Source organism: Lutra lutra, chromosome 7 (assembly GCF_902655055.1).
Source record: "Lutra lutra chromosome 7, mLutLut1.2, whole genome shotgun sequence".
Lineage (NCBI taxonomy): Eukaryota > Metazoa > Chordata > Mammalia > Carnivora > Mustelidae > Lutra > Lutra lutra.
The window spans coordinates 44,533,212-44,555,881 of record NC_062284.1 but is presented as its reverse complement, the minus strand read 5'-3'; the positions used below and the strand labels follow the sequence as shown (position 1 = coordinate 44,555,881).

General features: G+C 35.6%; 1 protein-coding gene across 7 annotated transcripts in view; it reads left to right on the top strand.

The window, feature by feature from the left end:
* The window catches only part of HERC1 (HECT and RLD domain containing E3 ubiquitin protein ligase family member 1), a 195,961-nt gene that overhangs the window by 101,713 nt on the left and 71,578 nt on the right, over positions 1–22,670 (top strand). For all 7 annotated transcript variants that reach the window (XM_047736349.1, XM_047736348.1, XM_047736351.1 and 4 more), the window contains 9 exons: positions 3,764–3,815; positions 10,793–11,061; positions 13,579–13,794; positions 14,438–14,558; positions 14,788–15,025; positions 15,182–15,375; positions 18,828–18,983; positions 21,118–21,224; positions 21,755–21,865. In XM_047736349.1, coding sequence (XP_047592305.1) covers positions 3,764–3,815; positions 10,793–11,061; positions 13,579–13,794; positions 14,438–14,558; positions 14,788–15,025; positions 15,182–15,375; positions 18,828–18,983; positions 21,118–21,224; positions 21,755–21,865 — 1,464 coding nt within the window. The remainder of the gene's footprint in view (positions 1–3,763; positions 3,816–10,792; positions 11,062–13,578; positions 13,795–14,437; positions 14,559–14,787; positions 15,026–15,181; positions 15,376–18,827; positions 18,984–21,117; positions 21,225–21,754; positions 21,866–22,670) is intronic.

The following is a 22,670-nucleotide window of genomic DNA, read 5'->3' as shown; positions in this document are numbered from 1 at the left end:
CCTCTTGACCTTTTTGTGAACATACCACACAACTTCTCCTTAGGGCCTTTACCCAGCTCTTTCTTCCCACTAGAATACTTTCCTCTGCCTGGCTAATTCCCTCACTTCAGCTTTTCATTCTGATGTTACTTTTTCAGTGAGGCCTACGTCTATAATTGCTGTTTGCCCTCCTTTCCACATATTCATTTCCTGTCCACCTGACCTTCCTGGGTTTTTTTTGTTGTTTTGTGTCCCCCTCCCCCCAAGTACCTAATATAATTTACTTATTTAATATGTACTCATCAGTTTTTGTTATCCTACATAAGAATATAAGCTCCTTGAGGAGAGGAGTTTTGCCCTTTTATTTGCTGCTATGTTAGAAACACCTTTAGTACCTGGTACATAGTAGGCAATCTTGATTGTCTTGATTTGCTTTGTTTTCTTGTTTTTTTTTTTTAAAGATTTTATTTATTTCTTAATTTGTCAGAGAGAGAGAGAGAGAGTATTCACAAGCAGGTAGAGGCAGAGAGAGAAGCAGGCTCCCTGCTGAGCAAGGAGCCTGTTGCAGGACTCGATCCCTGGACGCTGGGATCATGACCTGAGCTGAAGGCAGCGGCTTAACGAACTGAGCCACCCAGGGGTCCCTGCTTTGTTTTTTTAATGACTGAATTGCCATCTAACCTATTTTGGTAAAATTTCGGCACCCATTCTGTCTTTTCAGCTCTTTCGTTCAGGTCTTTGTTACCTTTGCCTGGACTGGTAGTTTCCAAACTGATCTCCCTACTTTTTTTTCCAGTTCCTCCTTAGACACAGTTCCCAGAGTTAGAGCTCTTGAAAATGCACACAGGAACAACACCTGCTCTCATGCTGCCTTTGTACTAAAAAAACTCAGTGACTCTCTACTGCCTACCCAGAAATCAGAGATTCTGGAAGATATTTCCTTCCTGCCTTTGGCTAGTTACCCCTGTGGTAATCTGCATTTTGAGTGTGGTAGTCCACCTGCCAGACCCCAAACATACCTCTTGAGCTTCTGCTCAAGCACTGTTTGTCTTAAGTGTTCTTCTCCTGGATTTTATTGGTGGGGTATCCTAGCTCTCTTTAGAACTGGCCAAAATGTCAACTCTTCCAGAAAGCTTTTCCAAAATTATGTTGTTCACAGTGAGTCTCCATGTTATTTCCATGGCAGTTTGTTAGTACCTCTAATGAACCACTAATGGGTTGTCTCATTTTGGACTTATTTCTGTATTATTAATATTTCTTTCCAGTAAACCTCTTAGAAGGTCTTGGTTTGTTGTATTGCCCCGATATCTTTTATAATATGCAAAGCATAGTAAAATATTGATAATTTATTCCCATTGAAATGAAAAGATGAAAGATGAGGATAGATGTAGTTAAAGCAACATACTTTTAGAAAATAAACAATGAAATCTGACATAGTCCCAATAGGCTTATGATTTACTATTGATTTTCACCTGGGGCAAGACACTTAACTTTTCTGAGCCCTTGCTTCTTTATCTTTGAAATAGAGAATAAAACTATAAAACTACCTGTTATGCTGACCTCAACTGGGTTGTTGTGAAGAACAAATTTGGTAATATAATTTAAAACATTTTGAAAATTATGTTTTCAAAACAATGGAAAGACAGATCAGTAGAGGTGGACTAAGCCTCAGATTTAATTGCTAGGATTGTTCCTTTAGTTTGCATACAGTTTTTAAAAGATTAATAAGCACATTTTTGAAAAGGTTTATTCATGATCATCTTTACTTATGGGATGTTTGAAAGATAGTGTTTTATAAGAGGTGGGAGAGTCGAGAACCAGAGCAAATTCTTTTGCTGCTGCAAGGAAACCTGGGCTAAGCCTTCAGTTTTAGAGAGCCTGGTATAGATGAAGAAGAGCAAGCAGTGGGGGAAGTTTTGGGTTTTTCCAACTAGAATATATTATCCTTCTGTCTGAGGTTATTTAGGATTACCATTCATATCCTTGATATCTAGGAGTATTTCATTTATTCTGAATTACGAATGAATGAAATGCTTTCTTAAAATAATTGAAGTTAGCTTAATGCTAAGTATCCTTCTTTTATTTATTTTTTTAAGATTTATTTATTTTAGAAAGTGAGCAAGCATGAGCAGGTGGGTCTAAGGGAGAGGGAGAAAGAATCTCAAGCAGACTCAGCACTCACTGTGGAGGCCAGTGCAGGGCTCAGTCTCATGATGTGAGATCATGACCTGACCTGAAACCAAGAGTCACATGCTTAGCCGACCTGGCCACCCAGGTGCCTCATCTTTATCCTTCTTTTATAAAGAGTATTACATGATATATATCTTCTTCTCTGTCTTAGTAAACAGAAAAACCTCAGCAAACAGTTAATTTAACCTAAGTTTAACATTTGATTGACAGTTGTCATACCAACATTTTGTACTACAGTCTCTTAATCTACCCCTTCTCCCCCTTATTTCACAAAGGATTTGATTTAGTGTATAAAAAGAAATAATTTTTCAAGGTATAAATTAGATTAATGAATTAGAGCTGAAAGAAGCTGAGAGGTAAATTCCTGTATAAGATTTGTATACCTCAGCACTCCTGTGATGTCCTGCTGAAGGTGAGCCACCAAACAGGAAAAGCATGACTCACATGATTCAATGTCTAAAAGATACAGACAAACTAGTTGTTCAAGAGAAACACAGATAATCCTGGTTCTGAGGCCTGAGATAAAATTCTTCCATGAGCCCTCATGACAGAGGTACTATGTGATAAAAATGTTTTATTGCATGACACTGTGATATCTTCAGGAGTTATTGTGACATTTGGTGTTTTGTCCAGCACTAGATGGCCTGACACTATCCTTATTTTTGGGGTGTGTGTGTGTGTGTGTAAGACAGTATGTGTTTATCCACAATGTAGGTACATGTGTCTGTTTGTAACCAGGTAACAATTTTCTACAGTGACATTTCCTAAATGAGTCTATTTTGTCATTTCTGCAACCTTTCTTCTTTGCCACCAGTTTTTTTTAATTGTATAATAGAGTATGAATGGACTTCCTAAGACTATTATGTCAAGTCTGTGTGTAAATAAGCCACCTGTGGTTTTTGGTTGGGCATATGAGCAAAGCAGATAGTTGTCCACACATGCTCCCCAACAAAAATATACTTGTGTTCTTCCTGAAAGCCTTCACTGTTTTTATTGAGCAGTCTGCAGTTTGAACAATTTGAGATGTTTATATTTAACAGGCTTTTTAAAACATTTTAAAATCTTTCAAAATACTTCTAGGAGATTTAAGATTAAGATTTAAGACTGTGTTATTTTTCTGTTAGTATAGATTAATCAGATCCTCTTTCTCTAAACACCTAGCCAACACTAGTGGGGCTCTTGAAAGAATATAAAGTAGGAATGGAGCAAGTAATAATTTTTGAAAACAGAACTTTACTACAGGGGGCTGTAGACATCTAGAAGGTATTAATAAGGTCATAGTGTGTTCAGAAAATAAAAGACAAGGATTTCAAAGAAGAAAAGGTGACAACAAGGAAAAAACTTGTGCTACTTTGCAGTGTTTGTTAGTGTATACCTTGACTTTGTGTTTTAGTATCTCAGAATTGTACCTGGGCTTTCTTAGAGCTGTTTTCTGTGGGATTTTAGAGACTTTATATGGTTAGTCTTACTTGACTTGTGAATAAGTAGCACGTTGCTATAATTATATATATATTTTTGCTCTAATATTGTATTAAATCTTAATTTTAAAACACTTTTCACAACTAAATTTTATCATTTATTTTTAACTTAATAGAGTGGAAGACGAAATGTTGATTTGGATTTGGCATCATCTCATAGAAAGAGAGGTAACTATTAAGATACTAAAAATCTAGTTAAATGAAGTAGCTGTTATTATATCTGATGTATTTAGATATGATTGTCATTGAAGCATTATTGCAGAAACAAATATACAAACATCTTATTGGAAGACTTAAAAGGAAGATAATTTTCTTTAAAATCTAGGAATGTCTAGGAGTTAATAATCTGTTCTGTTTCTCATTTGTCATGTGTTTTGACTTTGTAAAAAGTCCCATGGAACTCCAGAAGCAATGCTTTACATTTTGTGGGGTTATGGACATGATTCACCATGTTTTAGTTCACTGGTATAGTTGCCATAGTTTAAAAGGTGTTTCAGGGAGAGCTCTTCTCCATTAACCCTCCCATATACCCATGCACACTTTCAGAAAGTTTCCACTTTTTTTTCCTCTTCTCTTTGCCTCTTAAGATGAAGCATGTAAGGCATGAACTTAGGATTTCTAGGCAGAAATTTTTCCATGAGGAACAGTTTTAGAATGTCATCAAGAGTTAAGCTTGTTTGTTAGAAGCTCTACCTTAGTGAATAATGTAGTTTACTCTTGGTTATATATACAGATGTATGGAAAGGACAGCAGTTTCAGAGAATCTAAATTCAGGGATAACTAAAAACTCTCCAAGTACTGTTCTCTATTACTTGGCACTCTTATTAAACCCATTTATACTGTGGTTGTGAAAATAGAGGAGATGTTTAGAGTTGGCACTAGTGGCAATTTTTAAAAAGCCTGTGGGAAAAATATTTTCTTATGATATTAAGTCTTCTGTACTTCAAAAGGAAACTTTCTTCATAGCTTCCTTGGCAGGATGTTAGGTTTCCCCTCCACAGGAAAACATCTGAGAAATGAAGGGAAAACTGAGGAATGAAGAGAAACACACACACAGTTTTTTCATTTTTGTGCTTATAACTTAGAAGAAAAAATGTTGGTACTTCTATAGGATAAAATATGACAATATTTTGTCCTATAATTAGAATACAGAGAATGACTTTTCTGACATATTAGGACTAATGACTAGAACTGGTGCTTTCTTTATTGGAAAGTCTTTGGAGACTGTAACATATCTGTTGGGTTATAACATAGCTGCTGGGTTTCTAAAAAAATGATAAGGTGCTTATATATGAAAAAATGTTTAATATAATGTATCTTGTACTTTATTATTTTCTAATTCTTTGAAAATTGGCTGTTCATCTGCCATAGTTAGAGAATTCTTTTCCTTAACCACTTGACTTAGGAATTAAATTTTTGGTTAGCTCAGGTGAGCCCTGTTGCTAAAATTTCTGTAATGTTAATGAATGCATATCATTTGGTGCGAGAGAGATGTTTCCAAACTTAACCAAGTAGCATAAGGGATCTAGTCTACAGTTTAAGAGCTTCCTACTATAGTAATTATATTTATATGTGATAGTCCATTAGCTAAAATTTTCTTTTCTCTCAAAATCTTGTTTACGGAAATACACATTTTTATGGAAATACAAATGTGATATTTAGTCTATATTATCCATGACAGCAAAGTAATGTTTAGACTAAAACAGAAAGTGGTATCTTTATCTTTGAATTAAGCATACCCTAGAATTCAAGTGTAAATTACTTAGGAGGAATTACTGTAAGACTTCAGAATTACTGTCCTATAGTTGCTACCTATTCAGGTTTTAAAACTATTATCCTGTAAGTCAATCTGGAGTTTCTGTAGTTTTAGATCTAAATAGATACAAATGAACTAAGCCATTAATCCAAATTTTGTTTGTGGCTGAACTACCTTTTCCAAAAAGCTCAAGGTAGTACCAAAATCTATTAAGCTGTTGGAATTTAACTTTATTTTGTTGAAAACAGAAAAGCAAATATAGGGCCTCTTGGGAAAAGTTTTTATTTTTAATTATCCACTTAGGAAATTATAATATGGAGGCAAACTAGTTATATAAGTTTTCATGATATCACTTAATATGATACCAATTTATCTTAGTAATCATTACATTTTAATGTTCTCAGAGGAAAAAGTCTGCTGCTAATGACTTTGTTCCTAGGTATAGGTGACTAGAAAGTAGAAGTACTATTTTAGGAAGGGCAGCAAAAATAAGTAGGTTTCAATCTCAGGAATCTTGGAGCTTGTGGATTAAACAATGAAAATGTACACTTAATAGTTTTATTATGGATTACCTTCTTTAAAAGAAACAAACATTAAAAATACGTTTAGGAGAATATATTTTGAAAGGAATTTTTTAAAGATCGTGTATATTTAGTAACTACCTTCTGACGATGGTGGTTTTTTTGTTTTGTTTTGCTCTTAAGTAATGGTAAAATAAGCTACCCTATTTTTTCCTTATTTATTGCCAATATGGACCAGATGCCATAAGCCTTAGTATGCCTATCTCCAGTTGTGCAAGTGAACCTACTAAGTCTGAGAACTGTTTGGGGCCATTTAGGTGTTCTGATTCTAACTTGAGCAATGAAGGACAAACAGCTGTCCAGCTAAGTGAGACTTCTACACACTTGTTTACCCCTTTCCAATATTTTGAAGAGGAAATGTAAACTTTTTCCTCACATAGCTTTTGTAATAAATAGTCTCAGTGGTCCTGAGTTATTAAAAATCTAATAAAAATTAGAGATGTGTCTAATTATATCCCATTTACTGAAATTAAATGGATGTATCAATAACAGTTAATGGTTGTATACACATTTCACCTGCCCTTATGGTGCTTCCAAAGACTGCTCCTTGGGAGTTCCTAGTGCCTGTAATTTCAGTATTTGGTTGGAGATACTAGGATTCATGCTGTTAAGCCATGATTGCTTCTTCTTCCTTCACTCCAGTGCGTGTTTCATAGTTGGTCCAAGTAAGTGCATATAGGAAGGAGTAGAGCAAAGTGAGCAAATAAATTTAGCTCCTTCAGCTTGCTCAGCTCTTTAGAGGCATGCAAGCTAAATTCTAAAACCAAAAAAAGTTACAAAATACTTTAAAAAGAGATAAGTGAAACATACTTCTGCTTAGTACCTCAGAGATAATATGACATTTGCATTCTTTAAAACCTGTAAACTGCTTATGTATGCCAGTCATTGTTCTAATGACTTAAAACATATTAACACATTTAATTCTTACAGCAGCTTGTCAAAATTTTTGACAAAGCCTGTTACATGTGTTGGTATTTTGGTACTTTGATAAATACCGTAAAGACTTGTGGTAGTTGTGTGGAGCTAAGCTCGTCCTTCACTGAAAGATACTTTTCTGCAGATACTTAACTTTAGTTTTCATAGTTAAGCTGAAGCTGATGCACTGAAAAATGGTGGGAATACCAAAGCAACAATTTAAGAAGCAACATCAGAGATCTTCTTAATTAAAATATCATATTGTTGGATTTTTTTTATTCCCTAGGTCTTTAAATAAAGTGTTAGGGTTTTACAGCTATAATAATACTGGAAACATTTATTAGCATGTGTGTTTTGTGGTATAACATGTATGGGTGAAATGCTGTTGTAACTATGCATTTCAAATTAGATTATATAAAGAAGAGCAAATGTAAATGTTGTCTCCTGTATCAAATTTCTCCTTTTGTCTTCTGATTCTTGTGTGGTAGTGTATTTACTCCTTTTTGGCCAGTTGAGCCCCAGAAAAAAGAAGAGCTTCAAGCAAGTACATGATGGCATGTTTAATTTTTTTCCCCTTTTGGCTTGCCTACATATTTTATGGTTTATAAAGTATGTATTGCAGCTCTGCCATGTTCATTTTGAAAATTCCATTTAAGAACCAAAGTTGTAAGGACAAGTAAACAGTCTCAAAATTTTCTTAGACTTTATATTTTCTTTTTATAGTAGATGACTCTGAATTAATACTAAGTAGAAACTGGACTTAGTCACATACTCTGTGAAAGCTTTTGTTGTACTTTTCAGACACAGTATTTCCTGTGTTCAGATTAAACAATATCGAACAAACCAAAGTTATCAGGTTGTTAGAATATTTTTTAAAGTTTAAGAGTTCTGTCATCTCATTTCCATAATGTAAGGTTTTGTTTTAAAATATTTTTTATGTCACCCTAAGTATTTGGGTTACAGTTATTTTATTTATGTATCCTAATGCTTTCATTCGTATTTTTCTTGTTCTTTCTTTTGGTCATACAATGTTTTGTTTGGGTCTTACACCTGATAAGTTGTGTCTTTTTCATTGGCGTCAGCAAACTATGCCTAGTAAGCCAAGTTTGGTCTGCTACTGTTTTTTGTGAATAAGGTTTTGTTGGAACACAGCCACAAGTCATTTGTTTATATATTGTCTATGGCCACTTTCTTACGACAGCAGCAAAGTTGAGTGATTGTAGCACAGACCTTTATGACCCACAAAAACCTAAAATATTTACTGTCTTGACTCTTTGGACAAAAACTTTAGCCCTTGCTTTAATTTGCAGAGAGGGTTTGAATGGGTTGCCCACCCATTCCTAGAACATTTTGAGATATATTAAAAAAATTCACTCTTTATATATTCTTCATAGTTGAACCTTTGTGTAGGCAGGCAGGTGACATTTCCATGGACTAGTGACTCGTGATGTTGACTAATAACAGGAATATGTAAGATCACATCCTTCCCGTAAAATTAAGAAATTCATGTTATTAATTTAACAGATCAATTTTTTGTGTCTCTGTTTCCTCAGTTGGAAATTGAGGACTACATTATCTTCAAGGGCTCTTTTACTTCTGTGGTTCTAACACTAGCTCATGGCATATTTTATTTTCATTTTAAAAAGTAATTTGTAAGTATTGGAAAATAGAACTTTTTTTTTTTTCAAAGATTTTATTTATTTATTTGACAGACAGAGATCACAAGTAGGCAGAGAAGCAGGCAGAGAGAGGAGGAAGCAGGCTCCCCGCCGAGCAGAGAGCTCGATGCGGGGCTCCATCCCAGGACCCTGGGATCATGACCTGAGCTGAAGGCAGAGGCTTTAACCCACTGAGCCACCAAGGCGCCCCCAAAACAGAACTTTTTATTCTGAGATTTTATTATTGAACAAAGAAGTTCAATGCAGAGAGCCAAAAAACTATCATTTGTAAGTTCAGGCTATATCCAGATTCTGAATTTGAGGTGCTTAAGGACATGGAAAATGATTTTTTTTTTTTATTAGGTTCTGCTTTACTCTTTAAATATCATTTTTAATTTAATATGTTATCCATCCTGGACATTATTCTTTGGATTTTTTTTACTCTTTCCTATTTTATGTGAAAAAATACTCAGCTATACAGTTTGGGGAATTTTTCGGATTGATTGTTTTTCATGCTCAGTAAAACTGAAAATTCAGCATTTTTTTTAATCTTAAGAATTCTTGCTGAAACATGGGAGGCAGATAAACCATATATTTGTTGTCATTTTAAATTATTCTAGTAGAATGCTTATAAATTATTTCAGTTACTTTATAATATTAGGTGAATTTCTACATCTTATTTTGAAGTCCTGGGGTTTTACTGACATCGGTGTAGTAATTCAGAAATAAGTTAGGCAGTCAATATTTTATTAATTTGTTTCTCTGTGGGCATTAGTATTTAAGTAGTTCTCTTCCAATTCTTTTTCATCTTGTTACACAACAAATATAATTTTTGGAGTGCATATTTTATTGGGTACTTAAGATTCATTCCTAGAAGAGAAATTTGGTATATTCACATGATAGGACATTATACAGCACTCAGACAAATGAACTATGGCTACATGCATTAATGTGAATGAATATTGGCAGTATTATATTGATGGAAGAGAGTATTATGCCCAGAAAGAGTACATAAAATGCTATTTTTTGTAAAATCAAAACCCACTAAAACTGAACATTCTTTGTCTTGGGAATGAATACATATAAGATAAAACAATATTTAGTATTAATAAAAGCAAAGGAATGATAAACCCAGCTTAGGGATAATGACAGCCTTAGCTAGAAGGAGATATGGAGAGATGGGTTGGAGGAGGAGCAGATAGGCAGTTATAAGTTTTTATCAATTTTCTAGTTCTTTTGTTCATGTTTATTATAAATAAATACAGAAGCAGGCCATTTTGGACCAGTGATGAGAGTCTATCATGAGCCAAGGATTATGATTATCTAATTCATATACCTGAGGTCAATTAAATTAAAAAAGATAAGACTTGTAAGAATGGGACATTTATATATTTGTTTAAAGTTAATATTGTCATGTGACTTAGACAGCTGTTGAGTTAAAACATATTAACATATTTATTGTCTAATGTTTTCACCTATTATAAGTCTAGAAAATGCCCACTGGCAAAACTAATGGTATTATATCTAGCAACTATTGTGACATCACTTGGTAATTTTAAATAGATACAATTTTACAATGAATCTCATATATTCTTGTCTGTGAAACTTTGCTTCCTCTATAAAGGAGTTTCACAACCTGCAATAAATATGCATATGACACAGTGAAAGTGTTCCTTATATTAATGACACCCAAAGGGTGATGTTTGTGTCTCCTTTTTGTGTAAGTTTACTTGCCCTTCTATATTCATTTTTGGTAATGTTTCATTTTAGATATGTAGACTTTTTGCTCAGTCTTAACTTTTTGCAAAAATAATGTTAAATCAGATAAAGTTGTATTACTGTTAGGTCTTACCAGCAGTGTCCCAAGTGTCTAGTTCTTTTTTGTTCATAAATGGTGGTCTGGTTTAATACTGCAGAGCATTTTAAGCTAAGCATTTTGAGAGCAGCTTCTGCCTTTCTTTTTCTTGTGGCAGCGTGTTGCTAAAGCGCTTAAAGAGACACTGAAACATCAAACAGGGCTGTCCCTTTATTTTCTTACATTGCTCTACTTTTTGTTTGTTTTTTGTTTTTTTACCAAAGCATTTTGCTCAAATTCACTTAATGCATGCATGTATTCAAACATGAGTGTCCATTTCTCACCAGTTGGTATGGTAGCAGCACTCAGCCCTCGTCTAGTTTCAGAATTTATGCTCTACTTGGTTGTCATTGATACATGTTTGTTCTGTTTGTATGTAGGTCCTTTGCACAGTCAGTTGGAAACCCTGAGTGACTCTTGGGCTCGCCTGAAACATAGCAGAGACTGGTTATGCAACTCCTCTTACTCCTTTGAATCTGATTTTGATCTGACCAAGTCTTTGGGAGTTCACACTTTGATTGAAAATGTTGTAAGCTTTGTGAGTGGAGATGTGGGGAATGCCCCAGGTTTTAAGGAGCCAGAGGAAAGTATGTCTACAAGTCCCCAAGCCTCCATCATTGCAATGGAACAGCAGCAGTTAAGGGCAGAAGTAAGTCTTTGAATTTATTCCTCATAAGGCACTAGAGAAACTTAAATCACTGAAAGCATAATAGTAGGAAAATCTTCTCTTCTACTCTTTCCTTCTCCCTTTCTTCCACCTGAACTTTTTGATGTCACTCTCATGACTAAAACAGCATAATGTTTTGTTTGAAGTGGACAAAGTTCATTTTTAATTGTCATCTTAGAACAAGATACTTTAATCATAAGTCTTTCCTTGTCTCCTAGAAACCAGGGTGAGACTGGCTGGTGAGCATATAGATATGGTTCTTAGAGCCTCAGTTTTGACCCATTTGTCTCCATTTTAAAAAGGCTATATTGCAGAAGACTTCATAGAAACATGCTAAAATCCATACTTTAAAACGACATTTCAAATAATGTCATTAACAAAGTTATGTGAAAAAAAGATCAAATAGTTGTATCAGAGTTACCTCTTGGGTTATTAAAATAGTCTATGAATGTTGCTAATCATTGCTTGCTGCTTTTCTACTTGATATTAATGTTTGGGAGACACAAAGTTACTTTTGTAGTTTGTAAGAACTTTTCTCTATTTTAGCAATGTTTGATAAATAATCTAAACATGTACTAGGAAATGAAAAGTATCTCCAGTATATTAATATAAAGTTAAGCATCTTTTCTTTTACTATTATACAGAAATAAATGGCATATCTATTATTAAATTATTTTGAAAAATATAAATAAATAAAAAGGGCTAGATTAGAACTCTAGAGTAATAATGATGAATGCTAAAATTAGTGAGCAAAACTTCAAGGAGACATAAGATGTCTTCATAGCCTCAAAGTATCTCCCTCAAAATATTTATTAATTATTCTGGTTTTAACATATATACAAATTCCTTTTTTTTTTTTTTTTTTTTTTTAGATTTTATTTATTTGAGAGAGAGTGGGCAGACATGAGCATGGGGGAAGGGCAAAGGGAGAGGGAGAAGTAGACTTCCTGCTGAGCAGGGAGCCAGATGTGGGGTTCCATCCCAGGACCCTGAGGTCATGACCTGAGCCACCCAGACACCCTTGTACACAAACTCTTTAATACTCTTCCTTTTAGGAAGTAAAGCTTAATTCCTCCTTTTTCTCTGGGTAAGCTGGACTTAGGAGCTCACGGCTTACAGAGTATAAAAAGGGAAAAATTGAATTAATTTTACATTGTGGAAACCTGGCAGACATAATGTTAGCCAAGTGATCAAGATTAACATAATCAATAATAAGTTATGGTGCTACCATGCATCTCTGAAAATAGTGTGATGAGGACTTATGGTATTTTCCCCCAAATCCATAACTCTAGTCCAGTCATGAGAAAACATTGGGCAAACCCAAACTGAGGGACATTCTATAAAATACATGAACAGCTCCTCCAAGAGAAAGATGGAAACTGTCCAGACTAAAGGAGACTAAGGAAAAACATGACAGTTAAATGCAACAAGCTTTCTGGCATTAGATCTTGGAACAGAAGACAGACATTATGGGAAAACTGGTGAAATCCAAATAAAGTTTATGGCTTAGTTATAGTGTTGTACCAGTGTTCATTTCATAGTTTTAATAAGTGTACCATAGTTACCTAAGATGATAACATTAGCAAAAGGTAGGGGGATGACATACAGGATATAGGCATACATATGAACCATCTTTCAACTCTTCTGTGCATTATTAGGTGTATAGTTATTTTAAAATAAAAATTTTATTATAAAAAAGGAGTAGGCTGATTGGCCAAAGTGGTGGGTATTGTCTTCCTAGGGAAGATAGAGCCCAATGTTCAGGAGAATCACAGAGAAACCTTTCAGAAATACTTTTTCTAATTCTCGAATTAAACAGTATTCATTCTATACTACTTTATTATAAGTGAAAGAAGCAATAATCATAGTACCTTATGGTTTTGAAACCTTCACATATTTATTCTCATGAGCATCAAAATAGCTATGTGAGTAGGTTAAAGTACTATAGCATTAACCTCTTTTTTTTTTTTAATAAAGATTTTATTTATTTGACAGAGACAGTGAGAGAGGGAACACAAGCTGGGGGACTGGGAGAGGGAGAAGTAGGCTCCCCACTGTGCAAGGAGCCTGACACAGGACTCAATTCCAGGACCCTGGGATCATGACCTGAGCCGAAGGCAGATGGTTAACTACTGACACCCAGCTGCCGCAGTGTTAGCCTCTTTTGACACATGAAGAAACAGATTCAGGAAGTTAAATGACTTTTCCAAGGTCAGCAGAGTAAAGAATCTGGCCTTGAAATTAGGCCTCTTATACACAAATTTATTTTCCCCATTGTCCTGTGTAGCCTCTTTTTTATACTGAAGTATGCTTAGTAGGGTTTTTAGAAATACTTTGATTTTAAAAAGTCTTAATAATAAAATAAATGTTTAATAGAATGGCTTTCTAAGAACTGTCAGAGCTTTCTGTGTGCTAAGTAATATATTATCTGTGTTGGAATTCCTTTATGTTTCAGTTCAGTGAAGGACTCTAAAATATATTTATTTTACTTTTCTCAAGCTTCGTTTAGAAGCACTTCACCAGATCCTCGTTCTGTTGTCTGGGATGGAGGAAAAAGGTAGCATCTCTCTGGCAGGAAGCAGGTCAAGCTCAGGCTTCCAGTCATCCACACTGCTCACGTCTGTGAGGCTACAGTTTTTAGCAGGGTGTTTTGGTTTAGGCACTGTGGGACATGCAGGAGCCAAAGGAGAGAGTGGCCGATTGCATCACTATCAGGTGGGTGATGGATCTGTTGTGTAAGGATGACATCTTGCAGACATTCAGATTATATATATATATTTTTAACAAAATCAGTTTAATAATGCCAAATGTTCTGGTGTTTAAGATTGAGGTTTAAAAGTATAAAGATTTTTAAATGATTCTTAAAGATACCTCATTGTTTTAGTTTCCTGAGTAGTAATAGTTGTATATTTGGGATCAGGTGGGCCATTTTTACTGTTGTTCTTTTAGATTCTTTGCTGGCTCAGTTTTCTTAACCCTTAGTCAAATTGGGTAGAGATAGCTCTAATTTGGGATAGGGATTAGTGTTTGCGAGGATGGATTTCAAGAATTTACATTTACACTTGATCACTTTACCTAGTTTCTCTGATGGCTTCAAAAAATTTTCATAAGTGTTGTCTCTGTATCTTCCATATTTGAGAAAAAAATTGCTTTGTGGGAAAGGAGAAAGATTATATAGAATCAAGAATTGTCAAGCATTTAAATATAAGCTTATTATAAAACTTATATACTGAAATATATGGAATAATTAAAAATCACCATAGGGCTTTATTATAGAGTGGGATAAAATGCTATTACTTTTATTTGGATAGGTGTTATTGTTACTAATAGAAAAAGTAAATTTTTATATATAATTCAGGATGGGATCAGAGCAGCTAAAAGAAATATTCAGATTGAAATCCAGGTGGCCGTGCATAAGATTTATCAACAATTGTCTGCTACCCTAGAGAGAGCTCTGCAAGCAAACAAGCATCACATTGGTGAGTAACTGGTCCGGCAAATGTAAGATGCAAGTTATGTTTGATGCTAGATACTTTAGGTATTCTGTGTCTTGTTTTAACATTAGTAGGTCAATTTACAGGTGGAGAATAAATATTTGAAAATGTAATAGTGTTCCACGTTACTATTTATATTTTGGAATATGATTATATTAGTAAATGCTTTGCTTACTTCAAAGAAAATTCTCTGTTGTCTTTCCATCTTTTCTAGAAGCCCAGCAACGTCTCCTGTTGGTTACAGTTTTTGCCCTGAGTGTTCACTATCAACCAGTGGATGTTTCTTTGGCAATTTCCACCGGTCTGCTGAATGTATTATCACAGTTATGTGGCACAGACACCATGCTAGGACAGCCTCTGCAGTTGTTGCCAAAGACGGGTGTTTCCCAGCTTAGCACAGCTTTAAAAGTGGCTAGTACAAGATTGCTCCAGATTCTGGCCATCACTACAGGGTGAGCACTATTAGATGTCTTGGTGGGAGCTATATAGGACCTAGTCTTTTCACATTTTAGTAATTTCCATTTCCCCCAATCTCCTTTATCTGTTCGTGCACAAACAATTGCCCAGCTGTGTTACTACCACTGTTCTTTTCCTGTTACTTCATGTAGGACTTATGCTGATAAACTGAGCCCCAAAGTAGTTCAGTCCTTGTTGGACCTACTTTGTAGTCAGTTGAAGAATTTGTTATCCCAAGCTGGTGTACTACTTATGGCCTCTTTTGGAGAAGGGGAAGGAGAAGAGGGTGAAGAAGAAGGAAAAAAAGTTGACTCCAGTGGAGAAACTGAAAAGAAGGACTTCAGAGGTATCATAAACTCTTTTCTGTGTCATCATTCACAAGCATTTATTGAGTCCTTTTTGTGTAAATATCATTAGAATCTAGACTTCTTTCTGTTGTGAGATGTGAAGGAATTTTTTTGAAAGAATTTTTATTCATTCATTTATAAACCCCTTTTCTCTCCAAATATGTATGATTTTAAATGAGCTTCTGACCAAACCTCCTCTCCTTAGAGTCTGTTAACCTTGATGCAGTGACCATACTCTTCCTCTTTAGATTCAACTTCTCCTTGGCTGTCCTGGGTCTGGAATGTAGAGGTCCCAGGTTATGTTTTCTTAGCATTTGATCTTGATAGTGCATCTTTAATCATAGTCTTGGCTTAAGTGTTCCCCCAGGACCAAGGTTTTCATATTTGGGAAGTAGGTTATTAGAGTAGCTGAACTTCTTGCTAGGCCGTTATATTTCCTGGTCACTTGTTATTTTTAAATGTTATATATTTCATTGCTATAATATGACCATCTGATCATAGCTTTAAAAAACTATAGTGAACATTGTAAAACAGCAGAAATGCTACCTTTGTCTGCTACATAATTAAGGAATAAAAGTTTAAAATTGGTCATTTATTTTAAATGTTTTTACAAAACTACCATGTCTTACTATCAAAATAAACTCTGGGAGCCCTTAAAATCCTCTCTGTTAAAATCCTTTAATAATAATAAAATTAGATGAATTAATATTAAAATAATATTGTATAGATAGATGAGCGGATAGAGGAAATATCCTGTGGATACAAAAATGATAAAACATTGTCTCTGCTCTCGCGAATCTTCTAGGATAACGAGAGAGGCAGATATGCCAACAAATAGTAACAGTGTAATATAAGAGTCTCAGAAGAAAGCTAAATTTCTTAAGTCAGAGTCTAGGAGGATGTCCGAGTCTGATTAAGGACCAGTTTTTGGTTTCAGAGGCTACACCTGTGGCAGATTCCTTCTCCCTCTTTACAGAGAGAGGCTCACAAGGGGTAAAATAAGCATAAGCTTTTAATGCCACCTCCTGTTTTCCTGAGATCCAGTGAGGAATACAAAGAGGTTAAGGTAATAGTTTCTCACCATTCTCTGCTGAATACCATACATATGGACAGCAAGGAGGACATAATAGTGTTACTTCTCAACCTGTAGGTCCCCAGGAAAACTGGACCCTTCCATATCCAGTAAAGAAAGAAAGAGTTCGGGGTGCCTGGGTGGCTCAGTGGTTTGGGGCCTCTGCCTTCGGCTCGGGTTGTGATCCCAGGGTCCTGGGATCGAGCCCCGCATCGGGCTCTCTGCTCAGCGGGGAGCCTGCTTCCTCCTCTCTCTCTCTGCCTGCCTCTCTGCCTACTTGTGATCTCTGTCAAATAAATAAATAAAATATTAAAAAAAAAAAAAAAAAGAAAGAGTTCTTCTGTGAGTGAATCTCGGCAGGTGTAACAGCAGGCTGAATCCACACCCATTCCTCTCAGGTCATCCTGGAGAGAATGCTGCTGTCCTCTCTCTATTCGTGGGGATGGCTGGGAGGGAGACTGATTCTGGTCACACATAGTGGCCACCTTTTAATAACCCCACAAACCATCTAAAATAACTTACCAAAAATAAGGTGTACCTTTCATTTCAAACATAGTATTGATACTGAAACAAACTGAATCACCATGGTATATCACCCAGCTTTATATTATATGATTATTGTAATTAATATATAATATATAATATATATTATATCTATATATAAAAATATATTTAATATATATATTTATTTAATATATATATAATATATATTATATATAGTATAATATGTTTATTTTATATAAATATATATAATTATATAATTGAAGGTCTCCAGACTTCAGTTAATTTAATTAATTTAGTGTCTTGTTACAGAGGTACTTGCTAGGAGTGAGGTTGGGGTGTAGAATGGAGGGCTCATTGAAGAGATTTTCCCAAGGATCTCTACCCAGAGAGAAGTTCACATCGAAGAGGTAGCTTTTTAAACTGGATTTTGGAGGAATGTATACAAACAGGTTGGAGTGATATGTGGGTATCTAGGGAAGGCTAATAATTTTACATTCTTCAAACTGATATAAAAATATTTGCTTCTTAGCTTTTAAGCAAAGAAGAGTTAGAGTACAAGGTAGAGAAAGTGTAGCAAAGGAGTACAATGGTCTCCAATTGTTGCCAGCATTCTAGTTCTGTCATAGACATGTATACCCATCTTTGCAGAACAGAAGTCCTCTAGCAATGACGAGATGTCTGTGAAGATAGATTCTGGTCATCTAAGTGTGGCTCTTGGTGCGAGGGTCTCCCTCTAAAGTGCTTTGTCTTGTGTATTTCTTAATTTGACATGCCAGGATCTCCCTGAAAGGAGTGTATACCTTCCTCAAATTGTTAGGATTTTGTATGTTTTTGTGCCCCTTAGAGATTGACATTCTGGGCAACTGCCTCGCTGGCATCCTTCTTCCCCTTGACTGTTGAGTGGGACTTTGCCAGGCTGAGAGGGTATGAAAGGTGCTGGATGATGATAGAACATGGTGCATTACAGGAAGGGCAGATAGTTCTCTGGCCTCAAAATGCACAGGGTGGAGGGAAACTGTGAGGGGGGATGAGAGAGAATCTGGTACTAATGCTGCTGGAAAAACTGGGAAGATTGGTTAGGGCACGTTTGTATGAAAGCTGTTTATATACATGGAGTTAGTGCTCAGTCAGATCAGATTCAGGCCTAGAAATTTGTTTCTTTGTAGAATCTGAAAGCACAAAGTGTTTTTTAGAGATGTGATTCTTAATTTGATTGGGCTGGGAGAGATCATGGACTTTTTGAAAATGTGATCCAAGTTGTGAACTTTTACTAATCAGGTACACAATTTTCATGCAACTTTAAGGGGGTTCACAGACAAGTTCCTTCCGATTCTAGCTGGTAAAACTCTAGACTTGCATAGAGAACTGTTGTTTTTCAGAATAGCAGTTTTAAAAAATGTGCAAAACCAAATACACATACTTTGTTCTAGCAACCTCACTATTATACACAAATGTAAGAAATGTTTTAAGCTTGGCATTATTTTCTGACCTTTCCTCATTCTGTCCTTTAAGTTTTAAAAATTCAACAGCGGGGCGCCTGGGTGTCTCAGTTGGTTTAGCATCTGCCTTCAGCTGAGGTCATCATCCCAGTGTCCTGGGATAAAGACCTGTGTCAGGGCTCCCTGCTCAGTGGGGAGCCTGGTTCTTCCCCTCCCTCTGCTGCTCCCCCTGCTTGTGCTTTCTCTTTCTCTCTCTCCTCTCTGTCAAATAGATAAATAAAATCTTTAAAAAATAAATAAAAATTCAGCAGCTAATTGACAACTTAAATTTTAAGTTAAGTTTGGGCTTCCTGCGTTTAATGTAAGTTACTTGATATAAGACATTTTTCTGATTTTTGGTTGTAATGTAGTGTAATCTTGTCTCTTCCCTCTTCAGCTGCTCTTAGGAAACAACATGCAGCTGAACTGCATCTGGGGGATTTTTTAGTTTTTCTTCGCAGAGTTGTATCTTCAAAAGCAATTCAATCAAAAATGGCTTCCCCAAAATGGACAGAAGTGCTTCTAAATATAGCATCTCAGAAGTGTTCTTCAGGTATATGACCTTTGCCTTGTATTAGAGTATTTTTATACATCACATGTGTTTTATTCAGAGAGTGCCGGACTTGAACAACATTGGATATTTAACCTTGATTTCACAACTTTTATTTTCTGAATACTTACTTGATCAAAAGAAAAATGTAATTTCAGAAGTAAAAATTTATAGGAATTTTTAAAAATTTTAATTTAATTTAATTTTTTTTCAGTGTTCCAAAATTCATTGTGCACCACACCAGTGCTCCATGCAGTTCATGCCCTCCTTAATACCCGCCACCAGGCTCAAAACCCTTGCCCCAAAACCCTCACTTTGTTTCTCAGAGTCCACAGTCTCTCATGGTTTGTCTCCCTCTCCAATTTCCCCCAACTCACTTCTTCTCTCCATCTCCCAATGTCCTTCATGTTATTCCTTATGCTCCACAAGTAAGTGAAACCATATGATAATTGACTCTCTCTGCTTGACTTATTTCACTTACTTCACTCAGCATAATCTCCTCCAGTCCCATCCATGTTGATACAAAAGTTGGTTATTCATCCTTTCTGACAGAGGCATAATACTCCATTGTATATATGAACTATATCTTCTTTATCCATTCATCCATTTTAATAGAAAGTAGCACCAGACTAGATTATGGATTTAACCTAAAGAACTTGATGCTCTTTGCTTGGATTATCATAATAAAAATAAGCAGAGAATATCTTATTTAAAATGATAATTTGGCACAGGTTTTAACATCACTTCTTGATTATCAAAATGCAGATCTCATTTGTCCACTCATAATATGATTTCTGTTGTCTTGATTATAACTTCTGATTGTGTGCTGTCTATGAAAGTTCTGTGTAATAAGCTTACTTCCCAGTTCTTAGCCTAAACATCTAGTCTGCTTGCATAGATTATTGTCAGTCCTTTCCTAGTCTTTTTTTAAATTGTGGTAAAATACACATAAAATTTATAGTGATAAAATAAGATATAAAAATTTACAGTTTTAGCTATTTAAGCATATAGTTAAATGATACTCAGTACATTCATAGTGTTATTCAACCAACCATGTGTTCCATTTCCAGAATTTTTTCATCAAACCCCAGTCTTTCTTAAATGTGCTTAAACATCATTTAATCTTCTATGTTACATGTTATTTTATATGTATGCATTCTCAATATACTTTGCTAGTTTTTCTTAACTAGTATAATTTAGAACAGCTTTCCCCCCCTCATTTAATAAGGTGAGGCTTTTATTGATTAACGTTTTAGAGCATGAAGAAAAAAATGGAGATATTCATTTATTTTTAACTGGTTTTGTTGTGGTAGAAGGTATTAAAAAAACCCGTCATTATTCTGCCTCTACCTTTACTTACTTTAGAAAAGTACGGACCGCTTACTTCCCATTAATCCTAACAATTTCTGGGAGGCAGTCAGGGCATGGATGGAGAAGAAGCCAAGAAAGGGTATGATAAGCCTGAGATTTGGAGATTAACAGACCTGTTTTAAGTTCTACCTCTGCTGAGCTGTGGTCCCCTTATTTCACTTCTTTCAGCCTTGGTTACCTCATCAGTAAAACGGGGGTTTGTGAAGATCAACAGAGTTAATGTGTATGAAATGCATAACATAGTACCTGGCACAGTAGTTACTATAGTGCTGCTCCCTTTATATATACATAACCACTCCACCCCCAACCACGGGTGCTCTGTCTCTCTTGCTCTAAAAAAATAAATCTTAAAAAAAAATAAAGGGGTGATTGGATGGCACAGTTGGTTAAGTGTCCCATTCTTGGTTTTGGCTTAGGTCATGATCTCAGGGTTGTGAGGTTGAGCCCCCCCTGTTGGGCTCCACACTTAGTCTGCTTAAGATTGTTCCTTTCCTTCTCTCTGCCCCTTGACGCACACGCCACCTCTCTCTCCCTCTCTCTCTAATAAATAAGTCTTATATATGCATAAAAACTTGAGATATAAACATGAATATTCATGTACATTGGGAATGGGATGAGTCCAGAATTCTTGTGATAATAGGTTAAAGTGTAGTCCATTCCAACCATAAATGCTTATGAGCTTCAGATATTTTTATTCAAGAGGTTCATTTACATTTTTAATGTAAGTCACGCTGATAATAAGAATATGTTTTTTCCCCCCTCCCAGGTATTCCTCTAGTTGGTAACCTAAGAACGAGGCTCCTTGCACTTCACGTCCTTGAGGCTGTGTTACCAGCTTGTGAATCTGGTGTAGAAGATGATCAAATGGCTCAGGTTCCTATTCTTTAAAGCTATTAGAAGATATTTTCACATCTGTAACATAATTCACCCAAAATCTAAATTATAGTCTCTCTAGTGGTAAATGTGTCATGTATTCAGTAGCAAAACTTCTGCTTCTGAGATTGCTTTATTATTTCATTTCCAAGCAAGGAGAAAGAAATTAAGCTTATGGGTGTGAGGAGCCAGGGATATAGTGGATATTTGGAAGGTCAGAAGGAAAAGAAAATCTGTGGAATTTCCTAGTAGGTTTGGGCTCTAGAGAGAGAGAAGTGTGTGAGGTTGTGTTGGCCTTACCAGAGGTCCATATAATGAGGAAACATGAGGGCGATGGAACCCACTAAGAAGTGGGTTAATGGTCTTCCTAAAAAAGGATGTTTAAGTTACAACCACCCAGAGTAGCTTGGACATTAGTATAATCAAATTTCACATTTGACTTAATATTACAGTTACATGACTTATTTTTTCTAAAATTACTTAAAATTACCTTTTACAAATTATATCATTCTTTTTCCTTCAATAAATAGGTTGTTGAACGCCTCTTTTCCCTTCTCTCAGACTGTATGTGGGAGACACCCATTGCTCAGGCCAAACATGCTATTCAGATAAAGGAAAAAGAACAAGAAATAAAGTCACAGGTAAGTGATTCTTCCAAAAAGGTATTTTTAGACAGCACAAGTGACTGTCTGTCTCCTGTCTCTGGACTCCTTCTGCTCTGAGGGACTTCGTTCTATCAGTTATTCCATATTCTCTCTGCACCATCTCCTTCTCCACTGGTTCCTTCTTCTCAACTTATAAACATTTCTCTTTCCTGCCCTCCCCTAAATCCTTTTTTTACCCATCTTCTCACTTGTCCTTCATTGCTAAGCTTCTCAGAAGAGTAATTATATACATTTTTATAAACCACTCCTTAGTTCTCATTATTTCTTCAATTCGATTGTTGATCTTCCATCAGAGCATTGAAATTAAATGACAAAAGTAAGTGCTAATTGCTAAATGTAGGATGCAGTTTTTTGTCCACATCTTACTTGATCTCAGGAAACAATAGCCTTCTGTTGTTTTCAAAATACTGGCTTCTCCTACATCTCCATTCCTCTGCCAATCCTTGGTTTCCTCTAGTGGCATTTCTTCTTTGGTGCCACGTTCTCCTTCCCTCCATCCCAAACTCTGTTGCTTTTAAGAGTTCTAGTCTTATATTTTCCAGTAGTTTGGAATATACCTGGAACCATTTTCACCTATATGCAGTGCCTTCTAAACTTAAATGCCAGTCCAGGTGTCTCCCCATCAAACTTTTTTACTTTTTTCCCTGTCCCATTTTTTAATTGGTGGCACCACCATTCACATAGCATTCCAAACCTCTGACTCTCCTAATTTCACCCCATCTATGTAGTCAGTAGGCATCACTGATTTTACTTCCTAAATCATTCTTAAATTCATTTATGT